Genomic DNA, 15057 nt, shown 5'->3' on the forward strand with positions numbered 1-15057 from the left:
GCTCGTTCCATGCTCCACCATGAATAATCTGCAAATTATAACCTTCCTCTATGTTTGCCTGTACCAGACCCACCCCTTTAATTGTATTCATTTATTCAAATTAAAAATGATACATGAAGACAAACCGAGCTTCAAAAATTCCCACAAGAATTCAGAGGAGGAGGATTGAATGCAGGAGCTGAGGAGCAGAAGGCTATTCTTCAGCTCAAGTCCCTGAAACAAATGCAACACATATTACAAAGTCACATTGGCTTTGCCTTCCTCACCTTTGTCTAAGTCACAGCCAGTATTTCAAACCATATTTCTTTTCATCTGCTTTCACAATATACCCTGTTGGAACAGTGCTGCCTCCTCAAAAGCCCTGAAATTAAATATTCCTTTTTATTTAATGACAATTACGCTGGCATGTTTTTGAGCTACTCTGCTACAAGAAATCAGAAGATGCAATGTATCCCGTTCTTTTAAAAATGTACTCCATCCTTTTAAAAATTTGCCCACATGACACTTTCTAAGGTCATCTGGGTGATTTCCAAACCAATCCAAACCCATGGGCGACATGTAACAAATCACGCTGAAGTTGGGGCTGGTGCTAGGGGTCTTTAGACAATTCCTCCGTTCATTCTGTGTTTTGCCTAAATAATATACAAAAGCCACTTCCCAAGCCCTGGCACTTCCAGCAGAATGATTTAAAACGTGCATTTTTAAACCAAAGGAGGTGCAGGAAACCCATTCGGATATTCCAGGGCTGTCTCTTGTGCCTGTGACAGGTCAGAAGTTGCTGCCAGCAGAAAAAAAAAATAAAATAAGAGATACAGCCCACACAGGAAATCTATTCGGGTTTACCCACTGTCACTTCAAAATTACAAGGCTCCCATAAATATACAGCTCAGGTAATTGCAGTATCAACAGTGCTTCAGACGGGGAGGGGGGAAGCAATGTATTTCTGATTGTTATCACAACACCCAAACGCATTTTATTTCTGCAAGGAAACATTTGATCAAACGCGATGGTAACTGGAGGGCAGCAGTTCCCTGCACATTTTCATAGGTGATGCATTTGAAAGTAACAAACCCCTCGTGAAATCCTGGTGTTTCAAAATTCTGCAGTATTCTCATGGTATAATTTGGAATATTTTCATGGTGACAAATTTCTGAATTTGAAAAAAAAAAAAAGTAAAAAAAAAAAAAATACAGTCAAAGAGAAGAAGGAAAACTCTGATTCCAATGAATGAACTCTGCTGAAGAGTTACAAATAACGGCTAAACAATACCTGGAACATGAAATAGCACTGAGCATTCATCCTTCAAGGCATATTTTGCTTTTGATACATAGCCTGAGAAAAGGCAACTGAAATAAAAATTGCTTTTATTTCCCTTTCATAGAGAAACCTGGCAGAAATTCAATTCAGTTTCCCCAATGTATATTCTAAAATCTATAACTGGAGATATCTAACATTTACAATATAGGCTAGGCACTCGATACTTCCCCATAAAAATGGCAGAAGCTTCAGAAACTCAGCTGTGCTTTTCAAAAGCTATTTCCATGCTACGGAACCCAAACACTGAATTTACTTTCCTCCCCTCCAAATCTTAACCTAGATTTTTTAGAGTGCTTTCCCCTAAGTCTCTCTCCACTAGAGGGTAAAACAGAAATTCAGGCACTGTGAATTGTTAATGGCACGTATCTTATCCTACAACATCACTGCGTATTACAGTAAGATTTAGAGAAATAAACGTGACACAGAGCGTAAGAAAATAGTAATTATGAGAATTTACCATCCTCTATGCAACTACATGTGTTAGGTACCAATACAGCACAAGTTATCAGCCAGGTGTTTTTTAACCACGGCGAGTAAGGTGAGGGCACACAACGAGACCCAGGAAAACCAAGACAAGCAACTTTTAAAAGCATTCACAGCTCTGAGACGGCTCCCTCCATCCAAGCACAAGTAAAGTTTCCGACCAGCTGAATGTGACAACTGACCCCAGGGGAGGCTCTCTCTCTACGGGACCTGAAAGCAGCCCAGGTTTGAACTTTTCAAACCCAAATCAGTGACAAGCGGCAGCGGCAGACGGCGAGGCGGGCTGGCTTCAGCGTCTGAGGTTTCTCTCTCATGCAGTCGGATTCACACACTGCAGGGTGAGCCGTTCCCAGAAGCAGAGCCGCTCGGTTGTAATTGGCAAAGGAGACATGCTGCGAGAAGCACTTGTCAAATAATGCTTGTTTACAAATAAATCTCCTAGCAGCAAAGGACAGCAGTTATCGAGCAAGTTCAGGTCCACAGTCAGACCCCCCCCACCACCACCACCAGCAGGGTTTTTAGCTTTGCATTTACTGAAGAGACAGAAATTAGAGAGCGGCAGTCAGAGAAGCAGGAGGAGAGAGACCGTGAAGCAAACGCTCACGCTGCTAATCATCGCTGAAACGTTCCCCCGCAACCTCCCTGTAAAGATGCCACTGAGCCAGTTTGCTCAGCAGTTTCATTAATCGTTTCCAGCCCTGCTTCCTATGCACGCCGCCTGCCCGCTAGCGCAGAGGCACCTCTGCACTCGGGGAACGGTCCCGCTGACTTGGGCAGCACCATCTGCATTTTCCAAAAAAATGAAAAAGATGCCCGAAACGGGGCCCTGAGCATCCCTCAGCCCCTCGGCACCGCGTTGGGGAGCAGGGGAAGGTGCAGGATGGGGAAGAGGGAGGCGAGCGATGGGAAGCGCCTGCCACAAGCAGCCTCCTGGGCCATCGCTCCCAGGGGTGAAATCACCCAAAAACCACATGGGGGCAGAAGGATCGGGCCCACCTCTACCTCAAACCGAGGCGAAGCCAAAGCCATTCCCATTCCTGCCAGTGTGGTTCCCAACCACTCGGCATCTCCGCAGGCAGCAGAGCGGCATCTTCCCCTCCCTTTACTTTTGGGAAGCCGCGACCCGCATCGTTCGCGCTCCCCGAAACACATCGCAGCTCGCTGCTCACCGCCAGCCACATCGCCGAGGCTCTGGCCAGCGTTGTCCTGCGCACGTCCACCCTCTGAAGGAGTTTCACAAATAATTACAGAAAAAAAAAAGAAAAAAAAAGACACCAGCCTGCGACGAGCAAGCGGCATCCCTTCAGGATGCTCAACTTCCCCGTCCACCGCTTCCACCTCGCAGCCTGCCGTGAACACGAAATATTTATGTTGTAAAGACTCATGCAGTGCCCAAACCTGGTAGAAAGGAAGGAGAAAAGTCCCATTTGGAAGCCTGGCAGTGGCCGTGCCAGGCAGGGCAGCCGATCACACGCTTGTGCCCGCTGTCTCCCCACCACCATCCCCAGCTCTGAACGCACCGAGGGCGCGCACCGCAGCCCCCAAACCCTCCGAACCTCACCGAGACACCCCTGCAAGCCCCCCAAAAACAAACCCCAGCAGCTGCAGCCCTACAAAAACACACACACACCACCACCACCATCACCCCCCTCCACCCCCGACGGCCCTGCCCCGCTCACCCTCGCTGCCGGGGCTGGCCAGCAGGCTCCGGAGCGCTGCACACAGCAGCAGCAGCAGCAGCAGCAGGCACGTCCAGCCGGGAGCCGGCGCCCCAGAGCGGCCAGCCCAGCCGCCACCGCCCCGCAGCCCCATCCCGCAGCCCCTCACTCAGCGCATGGGGCCGCGGGTGCTTCTCCCCCACCCCACCACCACCACCAGCACCACCCCGACCCCTTCCCCTCCCTCCCCGGCGCTGCCCCAGCTCGGGTCGGGATGGGACGGGGCGGGCTGGCAGCGCGGCTCGGCTCCGCTCCGCTCCCGTCCAGCCGCCGCCGCCGCGACTGGGGAAGGGAACCGGGGGCGGGGACGGGGGAGGCGGCCCCGAGCCGCCGCCGCCACAGCCACAGCCGCGGAGCCGCCCCTGACGGGGCGGACCCCGCCGCCACCGCCCTGAGGGGGGCCCTGAAATGGCGGCCACGCTGCCTGCGCCCGGCCCGGGCTGCCCCAAAGGGGCGCGGGGTTGGTGTGTGTCCCCCCACACGTCTCCCTGAGATCCCACACCACAGCCTCAAGGGGTGCAGCCGGCCTCAGGCACACTGGGGGGTCGCACTCCTCGCCCCACAGAAGCGGGGAGGCTGCGATTTTAGGGTTGTCCCCACAGCTGTGGTTGTCCCCACGCAGGAGAAGCACAAGCACCGCCAACTTTGTGGTGAAGCCGGTGCCCAGCTGACAGGCCGAAGAGGAGCTGCAGGTGTGTGTGCTGCTGCCATCGGAGCACGGCTGTAATCCTGCGTGGTTTTGGGGAAAAGTTGTCACAGGGTTTTGCTCAGCAGAGCCCTGGTTGTCACTCTCGCCTCATCCTCCTCAAAAAAATAAATAATCAGAAATTGATGTTTATTCAGTTCCTCACTGGAGCCATGAGCCCTCGAGGAGACTTGCCTCCAGATAAGTGAATGAAGACCAAATTGAACCTGCACAAGCAGTGAAGTTAAGGGGTGACCTCCTCCATTTCACTGTGGCGTGGATAGGTAACACATGTCAAAGTACCTCCACCACTGCCCTGCCTCAGCTCCTGCATTTCAGCTAGGCCAGCGTTGTCCAAATCGCAGCATTTACAAGTCCATGCTGGCCCTAGCAAAGTTAGAGACTTTTTCGTTTCCCCAGCACCAAGATTTTGTTCATATTAGAAAGGCAGTAAGTGAAGACTGAGTACCTGCAAAGGTATCCTGAGCAAGGCTCCCCCCACGAGGCAAGTTTCAGGTTCAGGACTGAAAAAAAATTTAAAAAAATGCAAATTACATTATGAAACCCCTAAACAAAGACAGTATTAAAAGGAGAACGAAATGCCCGGTTTTCCATGTCCTGTCTTTAACCAGGAACTTCCGATCACACAGAGCTCTCTACGATGGCAACGCTCACTTTTTCCTCTTGGCCCTAGCACCATATACAAACCTCAGCTATTGCCAAAATATAAACATAGTCCTGGACTGTATTATGCATGTTATTTTCTACAGCATTTGCTCCTGATGCAAGAGGATTCTGTGCATCACAAGTTATTCAACATTTTTACTGCCACCAGGAGGACAAGGAAGGGGCTTTGCTTTACAACATGAAGCGCATAGCTGAAGCTGCCAGCCAAACGAAATGCATGGCATGCATCTGTTTACAGCAGTGAATCAGATCTTCGCTATTCAAGTATTCCACTAAACTGTAGTTCAAAAGGACGAAGGTAATGCTGGAAGGAGTCTAATGGCAAAAGCTGCATGGCCAGATCCTCAGCTGGGATAAATTGCCATGACAAGGCACATCCAACCCCAGACCTGCATCAGATTTCGGATGGGAATAGCTCCGTGTGGAATACTCACATCTAGGGCACGAAGAAGCACTGGTAAGTTTTACCCCCACACCACACCCAGAAATCACAAAAAAAGGAGGAAAATGTCCTTAGAAACAGCATCTTGCTAGCATATTCAACAGGATCAGATGGCAAAGGAAAAAAAAAAAAAAAAAAAAAGCCAAACTTGATGGGAGCTTCTGCCAATTGAGGGGCAAGACAAGTTGTTTTTTTTTTTTTTTAAATCATAATTTTATGTGGCAAACTTGTTTGCTCCCCATTTTCAGCTGCTGTTTGACAGTTGTTAACTGCTGTTTGGACTAGCAGGCTTGTAATTCAGAGGCATTTCAGATGATATGTGACATTTTAATTTTCTAGGAAACACTGAGATGAGCTTCATATGATTCATAACCTATTTAAGAACAGCCACCTTGTTCTAGGTTTCAGCATCGCTGCCATTTTTTAATATTATTATTCTGCAGGAAACCAGCTCTTATTCCAAGATATGTGGTTTGTTTTTCATCCTTCCGGTGGCACAGGAAGAGTGTCTCAACCTCATTTCCCAGGTTGAGATTGAGTACTGCTAAAAAAAATAAAATAAAATACAGCGTTATAAAGTGATTGCCTCATTCCCAAGTGGAAACTTTTGCAACTTTACGTACTATCTCGTGGATTGTGTTTGGTGGAGCTCAGTCTTCCACAAACATCCTTTCATTTTTTCCATGACTCTTCTTAGTCACCTACAGCAGGCAATCCTCTCCTGCCTTTTGCCCTTCCAATGCACCAGTGGGTCCTGAAACAGAGGACAGATTTTAGCAAAGCGCTGCAGCATTTCTGGTAGCCTTCTGTCAGCAGCCTACGGTGAGTGCGTGCCCCATTCTACTAGCTCAGCCACAACAGCAAAATGGTGAGGCTGAAATGCTGCACATTTCTAGTTTCTAAGCATCTTCCTCAGCAGTTCCCCACCAGAGGGAAGTGGTCCATTGTTCCTCGGAGTTCAGGCACCAGAAGAGATGGGCAATCAGAAAGGAGCTGGGCATAGTATCCCTCACTATCTTCCACCAAAGGGTACATCTTTTATTTCGTTGAATAAAATCACTATAAGAATCTCAAGGCGTGGATCTCAAACTATTCCTGAAACTAGTCAATTTCGGGCTCGTGCCATTTCTCCCCACATCCAACCTATATTTTGTATTAATTTCAAGTTGCTCTTCCTACATCTCATTAATTCATTTCTGCCCCCAACATTTCTGCCTTTTCACTTTTGCAAACAGTGTACCCTCTTAATCATTGCTTAGCTAAGGTCTCTATTTCATCATTTACATTTTTCTCATGAATCATTCTTATAGAGTGTTAGTAATACTGTTATACTCCAAATTCCCTCCAGTTTTCCCAACATCTTTCATAACAGTTTGCCCAGAAGTGCAATCATACTAAAGCCATAATAAGCAACTAGCTCTAAAATGGTTTTGTGTATAATGTCTGAAAATGACAGCTTTGCCCCATGTACCTTGCCACTTCATACCTAATTTCCTGTCAGCTATTACACATATTTTAAACTATTTTTTAAGCCAGACATCTTTTGCAGTATTGCATTTCTGATTGTTTCCCTCAGATATGCAAAAGCTCATTTTTCCATGTTCAATTTCATTTCCCTACCACATATGTAGTTTCTTTCACATCATCTCCATGTTCTGACCAGCTTCTAATTCTGCATTGCCGATTCATTTCATTGGCATGCCATTTACCCTATCATCAACAGGACACTCTGAAACAATAAACAAGTTTATCCTTCAGATTATATCAGGAACCCACAGCTGCCAACCAAATACATTCCTTGTATCATTATCCTTTGTTAAAGTGTAGTGGTAAAATACTTACTGCATCTCCATATTCAGTAGAGCCATTGTCTGAGAAGAGACTTAATTTCATACTTTCAGTATAAACAGTCCCACTGAAGCCATGTCTTCATTGCATTAATGGAATAGAAGCCCTACTCTATTGCAACAAATCGTTTAATTAGTCTGGAATATAGTCATTTCCATATTCCTTTGAAAAGTCTTTTTTCCAAACGAATCAAAGAAGATGACACCTTTCATGAATACCCTCATGAAATTTAGTCATCACGTTTTTTTCCCCCACAAGCCCCTTTAAACAGAAGACATACCTTCTATGCAAAAAAACTTAACGCTTGTTAAAAGCAAGAGCAGTCTGGGAGCAGAAAGCAGCTTTGCATAGCAGACAGATATATTTGGATTGGTACCATGGCTGCAACTACAGTTTTAACACAAAATGGCTGTGTTCAAGAAACACCACAGCAGCCTACGTAGGACTGCAGAAAGCAATAGTTAGCCCCTGAAGACCATAGAAAAATCTGTAGTGGGGACAGTTGAACATCAAGTGCAGGTGGGCCACCCCTTGGCCAGATGAGGTATCTCAGTGATTGTGCCCCTCGGTCACTGCTGAAATCTCCGTACCTTGGTGCAAAGAAAGATGTTAACCAGCACACCAGTATTTGTGTGAAGGAAAATGAACAAGTGGCAAATAAAAAATTGCCTCTGCAAGTTCAAAACTCAGTCACTTGTGTGGTCTTAGCACCAATTTCTCTCTTCCCACCCCCACAAAACACAGGAGCTACTGGCAACTGAGCACTTAGGAAAATCTGTTCATTTCATTTACAGCCTGAAATTACATCCAAAGCCGTGAAAATCCATGGGAAAAACATGTGAATATTTGTCTCAGACATAAAAGGCTTAGAGAAAGCCTGACATTTCAGCCTGGCATTTCATTTTGGAGCGCTTCATCAGCAGCCTTTGGTCCTGATAAAATGCCCTCGACCTGGCAGCACACACCGCTGTTTGCAAATCCTGCGTCACTGCTCCCTTCTACTGCTGCACTGCTGTGACCCCAGAGAGCCAGATCCTAGGTGTTAAAATCACTGTCAAGCAAATGCCCAGGGTGCTCAACATACATCATTCCACAGGCTAATAATCTAGATTAGATTGATCAGCAAAATAATCCATGCCAGACACAGAAGCACACGCACCTGAGGACTGAGCATAGCAGCAGATAGAGCTGGCAGCACTTGCAGCCCACCCACTACTTATCAAGTATTGAGGTGTTTCTTTGCATCACACATTAAAGGGAACAAATGAAATGGCTTTGAATAGATTTATGGAGATATTCTAATGTAGAAAGTGGAGCACAGGAGAAAGTGCAAAGGCTAATATGATTACATTGTTAGCCCGGTATAAATTTAATAACGGACTCACTTCCACATTTCTCATCGTAAGCTATTTGCGTGCATCCACTAACTGCAATAGCTCAGCACCTTGTGCTCTTGAATCCATCTTTCTGACCCACCCCTGCGAGGAAAAGCAGTGTTACCACTCCTGTACAGATAGACAGAAGCAGAAGAGATGTTAAAGATGCAGATAAAGATTACTGAATTGATTATGCCTCTTCTAGATCAGGGACAATGTCCTTAAAATATTAATGAAATGATCTTAGTCTTGTATCAATAAGAATCAGCAGATCTGAAGAGGAACTGGCTTATCTCCTCGAGACAGACGGGAGCTTTAGTAGGCACTGCATAAACTTGGGCAAGTGACTTGGATGCATCTGCAAGCACTAGAGTGCTTTGTGAAAACCCAGCCCTTGAGTAACTCACTCAAGGTCACACAGAAGGTGTGTGGCAGACCTGAACTGAGCTCAAAAGCCATTAAAGCATCCATTTGCTCTTCATTCTCACTTTTCCTTTTCCAGCATGTCATTTTGGATCAGGATCTATGCTAGCAAATACGGACATTACTGTAGTTCAAGGGTTCACATTCAGCACTTCACTCATTAAATGCACATTTGTTCAAGGTACAAACACAATAATGGATATAATGATGAAAATCACTATATTAATGTATCATTTAATAGTGCAGTACATTAATCTCCTACATACAGTGCTATCCAGAACTCGGTTCCTTTCTGAACTATGTTTCATAAGGTCAATAATACCTTCTTTAATCTCTAAGGGTAATCTGGATGGCTACCCTGAATTTCTTTGATCATAGGCAGACCGGTTTTGTTAACTCGAGCTGCTGCCCTGTATTCCACACTAAGGCCAACTAACTGCATCTATTCTCCAGTCATTTGAGGGAAGCAAATCCATTTCATCTCACCTCACTCCCTCCTCCAAGCAGAGCTGTTTGATGCTAACTTCTCTATTTCAACCTACTCCTAATGATTCCCTAAATAAATCACATCATTGTCAGTCACTTCATATCTCAAACACTTGGAAATGCTTAGCAATTTCAGCTGCCAACACATTCATTTAAGTTCTTGTGAGATGGCATCTGGATCACAGCTATAGTCTTTGAGTCCCTTCCATCAGCTAATTGCAACTGTTTTTAAAACGCAGGAGCATATTTATTTCTCTCCTTTCTTTGCAGTGTCAAGTTGTGCCATTAGGTAGACCCTGTGTTCCAAACTCAGAAATACTTAGCTTGCAAAACTCTAGCATCTCCTCACAGAGAAATGCTTTAGCGAGTGTAACTATATATGTATACCTGCACGTGCATTATTTAATAGTTTTGAATAACAGAGGAACAAGGCGGGATTGGGACCAGCTTTCTGCAACAGACTGCCTCACATAACAAATCCTGGCACAAATATCACCCGGTGACATAGAATGCATACGTATGCATTGCCACTCAACTTTCTGTTAATTTCTTCCCTTGTCCCATCCAAAAGTTGCAAACAAAAAACCTTACTAAAAAGTTTATCTGTGTTTGTTTTTATTTATTTTTCTTTTTTAGGAAAAAAAAAAAAGGTAAAAAAAAAAAAAGCATCAGCCTTTAATATGCAACTTCCATGCAATTTGAAGGTCCAGTTGCCTTAAAGACACAAGCCTTTCAAACACTTCTGTTTGTTACTAGGAAAAGCTACTCCTTCCATACCAGAACAGCTGGAACACTTAACTAGCTTTGCAACCAAGATACAGGACCCAGGTGCATTGATAATGTTTTACTTCTGACACAGGTACCCTGAGTGATCCTGAGGAAGCTATTTTCTCAGCTGACAATATCCCCTTCAGGTGCAAGTAAAATCCTGCTAACAAAGATGTGCTTTAAAGGGTCAGCATTATGCCTGGATGAGGCTGAAACTCATTGAGGGTACACCCTGCCCCATCTCATCTAGGTCATTAATGAATGAAGCCAAATTTGAGTGGCCTTGCATTGACATCTACCAGTTCCCTCAGCACTCAGGGTACATCTCATGAATTTACATAAGTCCAGTATAAGTATTCCCTGACCTGATTCTTCTCCACCAAGGGCACATCCTCCTTGTTCCATACTTTCCCCCAGTCTCTAGGAGCTGGGATTCCTGAAAACCAGTCTTAGTAGTAAAGAGAGACAATCTGTCCCTTGACAGATTGAATTCTAGTTGGACTTTGGCTTTTCTAACCTCATCCCTGTACAAGGAGGCAGTGTCTCCATGTTCCTCCCAGTTCCCACTGAAATATTACCAGTGTACTGGACAGTACTGGTGTGTAAGCACACCATCTGCATCATGAGATGGCTATAAATAAGAACTGGCAGCTCATTACCAATTAGTTCTCCTTTTATAGCTTCTCCTCCTTGTTCTCTGAACTTCATTCCCCTTTCTGTCTTTTCTGAGATCATCCTGGCTCTGGCACCTTTGCTTAATCCCCACTTAATTCATCCTCCTGTAGGTTCTGCCTTCCCATGTGCACACTCCCAGACACTTCTGGCTGCCTCTGTTTTCTGCCTTTAATTCTGCCCCCAGCTAAACAGAAGAGTAGGTGATTACAATTTCATTCAATCAGGAGGTGAAAGAGATGGGGGCACATGCACAGCAAGTAGAAAAAGGAGTGGCAATCAGATTACAGCTGTAGCCTAGAGCAGAATACTTTGTAATGTGAACTTGTAATGGGTCTCTGGTCTAGGGCCCATAATAGACATTTTACCCAGAGTGCAATAGCCACCCTAAGACATTTACTGCAGGAAATACTGAGCCTGGTATAAACATTTAAACTTTAATAAAACCATTACAGATGCACTGATTGCATAGCTCCTTTACACAGTGAAACTACGCACAGCAGCAAATAATGAAGTGAGCAAAGCGGACAGAAGTCATTATCAGGGCATTTACATAGAGTTTAACTCAATGCTCAACCTCAGTCCAGCTTCTGGTCAACGTATTGTTGGGGTCCAGAAACTAGTCACCAGACAATAGCCACCTCAAAACACACCCCATCTTAGACATGCATCATACTATGCCAAGCAGTATGTTTAAGTCAAGCATCCTTCCTCTCCCATTTCATGTTCACAATATCCAAACCCTTCTCAAACGAGATTTTTGTGGGGCTACACATCGTTTCTGCACATGCTCAGAACCATTCCAACAGAACAAGCCAACTTACTTGTATTAAAAGTGACAAACATGACTCTGCCCACACAGTAATAAAAGATTAAGGAAGGAATTTGCAAAGGAAGGAAGAATCAAGTCAGAAGGAGATGCAAACCTACCTCTGTCTTGCCAAAAATCACCCATATAGTTGACCAGCCGTTTGCATGTTTGGTCTTTCTGGCCCAACTAAGATGCAATTATTCCAAGCCAAGCCCTGTACGCTTTGAGGGAAGCATTGAATCCACAGTCCCTCCTTTCTGGGCAAGTCCCCTAAGCAAAAGGGGATTATACAGAAAATAAGCAGAGCTCATCTCAGAGATGCAGATCAGCGTCCAGGAGAGACCTGGATTCACACCTGGCCAGCATAAATATCTGCACCAAGGATAAACGTTTAGTAAAATTCTGAGCAAATGGACTGATCATTGCACAGGGTAGCGGTGAACACTTCTGGGTTTTGTTTGTTTTCTGCTGCTTGTTGCTGGCAGGTGTTGTGAATCCATTTCTCCCACATCAAGCTCTCCCTATTTCATTTGCAGCAAATTGGCCTATCAACACTCTTCACAATCACCACTCCTGGATTTGGGCACTTACAAATTAGGTGGTTCCTCCGGGTATGAGTTAGCCCCTAATTTGGAAGTGGGAAGACATTCACAATCATGTTAGAGATAGAGGAGAGGCTGGTGCATGTCTGCCCATGTCTCCAGGAAAGCAGAACATGCTTAATTTTTATATTAGGAACTTTCTCAGTATTCTTTCCTTCCAATAGAGGCAGAAAAACACTGAGCAGGGAAAAAAAAAACCTCCTAATCTTGACAGGAGAGCTACGCCAGCCATGAAGTCTCACTCAAGTACTGCTGAATATGGGAGGAAAGACTCCTGCTTCCTAGACCATATTTATAAAGCAGTGCAGCTCTCTCCAGTCTGCAATCATTTATTTTTTCCCTTTAGGATTAATCCAAGAATTTACATGAACTTCTAAAAGAAATGTGAACACCCCTCAGTAAAACAAGGCAAACTTCTGTCATCGCTTTGTCTTCCATCCCTCTTCTGGAAGGAAATCTAGTGGTGACAAGCACAGAATGAAGTCCTGCATACACTGGGCGCTGAAACAAAGCAACTATGCTTATGATACACGTGTTAGGAGATGAATAGGGTCACTTAAATGTGATACTAGCTCATAACATACTACATTTAATACAATTATTAATTTTTTGACTAGGTCTGTTCTTTCTTTGGTCTGACATCAAGGACTTTGCTGCACTGTCACTGACTTGCTCTGGTATTAGTCAAGTCCCCTGTATTTACATAGCTTGATAATCCATTGGCAAACTGCACATCATAATTGCTTTTTAACTTCTCCATTGAGACCAAAATTTTGTCTCTACATATATACCAACCTCTTTGCACAGCTGTCTCCACTTTGACTGGGGGCTGTTCTTTCCTGGTGCTCATATCCATCTATTTTGTATGTGGCTTCCACAAGATCAATCTAACTTCATTGCATCTGGCTAACAACTCAGTCCTGTCATCTCAAATTTCGTTCACAAAAACATTCATCTTCCATCGAAATAGAAGTCTGCTGTTCTGGTCACCTTCACACATTTCCTGAGTTCACATTAAGAAAATGTTTGCTCAAGCAGTGAGCAGGGTTGGACAGTGAGTAGTGGAGAATTCAAAGCCATTTAGAAAAGTGCTCTTGAATTGACTCAAATAGTCTATTTCCAGAGATCTAGTTCCAGGAGGTCTGAGCCCCATCCTCAGCTCCCAGTTTTCAATGTAGAGAGCTTGATCACTCCCTCCCCGGCTCCATTTGAGCGCTAGGGTAAGGGCAATATGCAGCAGAACAGATGCTGTGGCAGGAGTGTGTTTACATGAAGCCGCTGACAGCAGATGCCAGCTTGTAAAATTAGCCAATAAAAATACCAGCATCACTGTTTACAACTACTCTGAGCAAGATGGGCTGCCAGCAAACTGGAAATCACATTGCACTGACACGCCAGGTTAGAGATACAGCATTTGGCAGAGGATCGTAATTTTTAGGCTATAAGAAGTGGGATACACAGTCGAGTAGAAGAGAATCAACCAAGGGCTGCTCAACAGTCTCAGCCCTTCTTGCTTTACCTTCAAAAAGGACTCCAGTGTTAAAACATACAATAGCAAAGACAAAGAACCAGAAGTAATCTAAGTAAGAAACCACACGTCATTAACTACTTAAAGCATTTTTTGTTGTACTTCTCTGGTCAAACTGGAAATTGAGCCATGTTTTTACAAAGCAGGAAGCTGTCACTTCAACTTAAGCCACGTCCATTACTTTTTCCAATCACAAATCTAATAAAAAATTCTTATTTTGTAGGAAGTTGTTGTCTGCAGCTCACCTACACAGATGTGGAAATGTTCAGAAGGGGTTATTTAAGAAGACTAAAATAGCATTGAAGTTTCTCCCGTTAATGATCATTAGGAGTTCTGAATCGTTTGGGATATCATTAATACCAGCAACTGGTCTAAAGGAATTGAAATCCTTCAACAAAAGGATCAGAAAATGTATATTTAAGCACACCTATAGCTGTAGTCAATACAATCCACTTGCATTGTGCCAGCTGAGCAAAGTTTTTGAAACATATTTGCCCATCCCTTAATTTCCCTTAGCTGGAAAATATCACCCTCCATTTAAATCTCAGTTAACAATTTCTATTACATTCTCAACTGGGAAACTAGAATTAGAAAGTGAAGCATTACAGAAATGGATACATTTCAAAGATTAAGTTCCAGAACCAAATGATCAATTATTACTTTTATTCTAAGGAAACACACAACCATAGTTCAACCCTCTAACAAAACACTCGCTTTATAAACGTTAATAAGCTATCAATAGCTTCTGTAAGCTTCTTAGAGGCAACAAGTTAAAAATGAACATAAGTAAAACAATTGAAGCATTACAAATGTTATAATTAAAAATAACCTGCTGCCCTCTATAGTTAGAGACTATTATAAACTAATAACATATTACACTACTGCAATGTATCTATGAAACCACACTTTTTCCTTAAATGCCAAGTAGCTTTGGTCTTTTGTATTACAAAGCAACCTATAATAAATGAAACAAAAAGAACAGAATTAGAGGACTGAAAACATGTTGCCAGTGAACTTAATGAAGCAAATTTTAGAGACTTTAAAAGAAACTACTGTTTTCCTCAATACCCTGGACAAGCTAATAAACATAACCTATGCCAACCGCCAATGTAAAAATAGCAACAAACTGTCTTCTCCTTTGCACTTTTCTTACAATGAACAAGCAAAAGGTTAAGCTTGGCACCCAAGCAATAAATAGTTTCTGAGACTTT

General features: G+C 44.0%; 1 protein-coding gene across 18 annotated transcripts in view; it reads right to left on the reverse strand.

Annotated features, from left to right (window-relative positions):
* EPHA5 (EPH receptor A5) overlaps positions 1-11979 on the reverse strand; it is a 197284-nt gene extending 185305 nt beyond the window's left edge. For 7 of the 18 annotated variants that reach the window (XM_027455977.3, XM_027455976.3, XM_027455975.3 and 4 more), the window contains exon 1: positions 3480-3809. In XM_027455977.3, the coding sequence (XP_027311778.2) occupies positions 3480-3612 (133 nt within the window). In that variant the 5' untranslated portion in view covers positions 3613-3809. Of the gene's footprint in view, positions 1-3479; positions 3812-4672; positions 4728-5955; positions 6087-11835 lie in introns of those variants that run through there. The other 11 variants (XM_027455986.3, XM_027455985.3, XM_027455978.3 and 8 more) reach the window with 5 other exon arrangements.
* Between the last annotated feature and the right edge of the window lie 3078 nt (positions 11980-15057).

Source organism: Anas platyrhynchos, chromosome 4, assembly GCF_047663525.1.
Source record: "Anas platyrhynchos isolate ZD024472 breed Pekin duck chromosome 4, IASCAAS_PekinDuck_T2T, whole genome shotgun sequence".
NCBI classification, from domain to species: domain Eukaryota; kingdom Metazoa; phylum Chordata; class Aves; order Anseriformes; family Anatidae; genus Anas; species Anas platyrhynchos.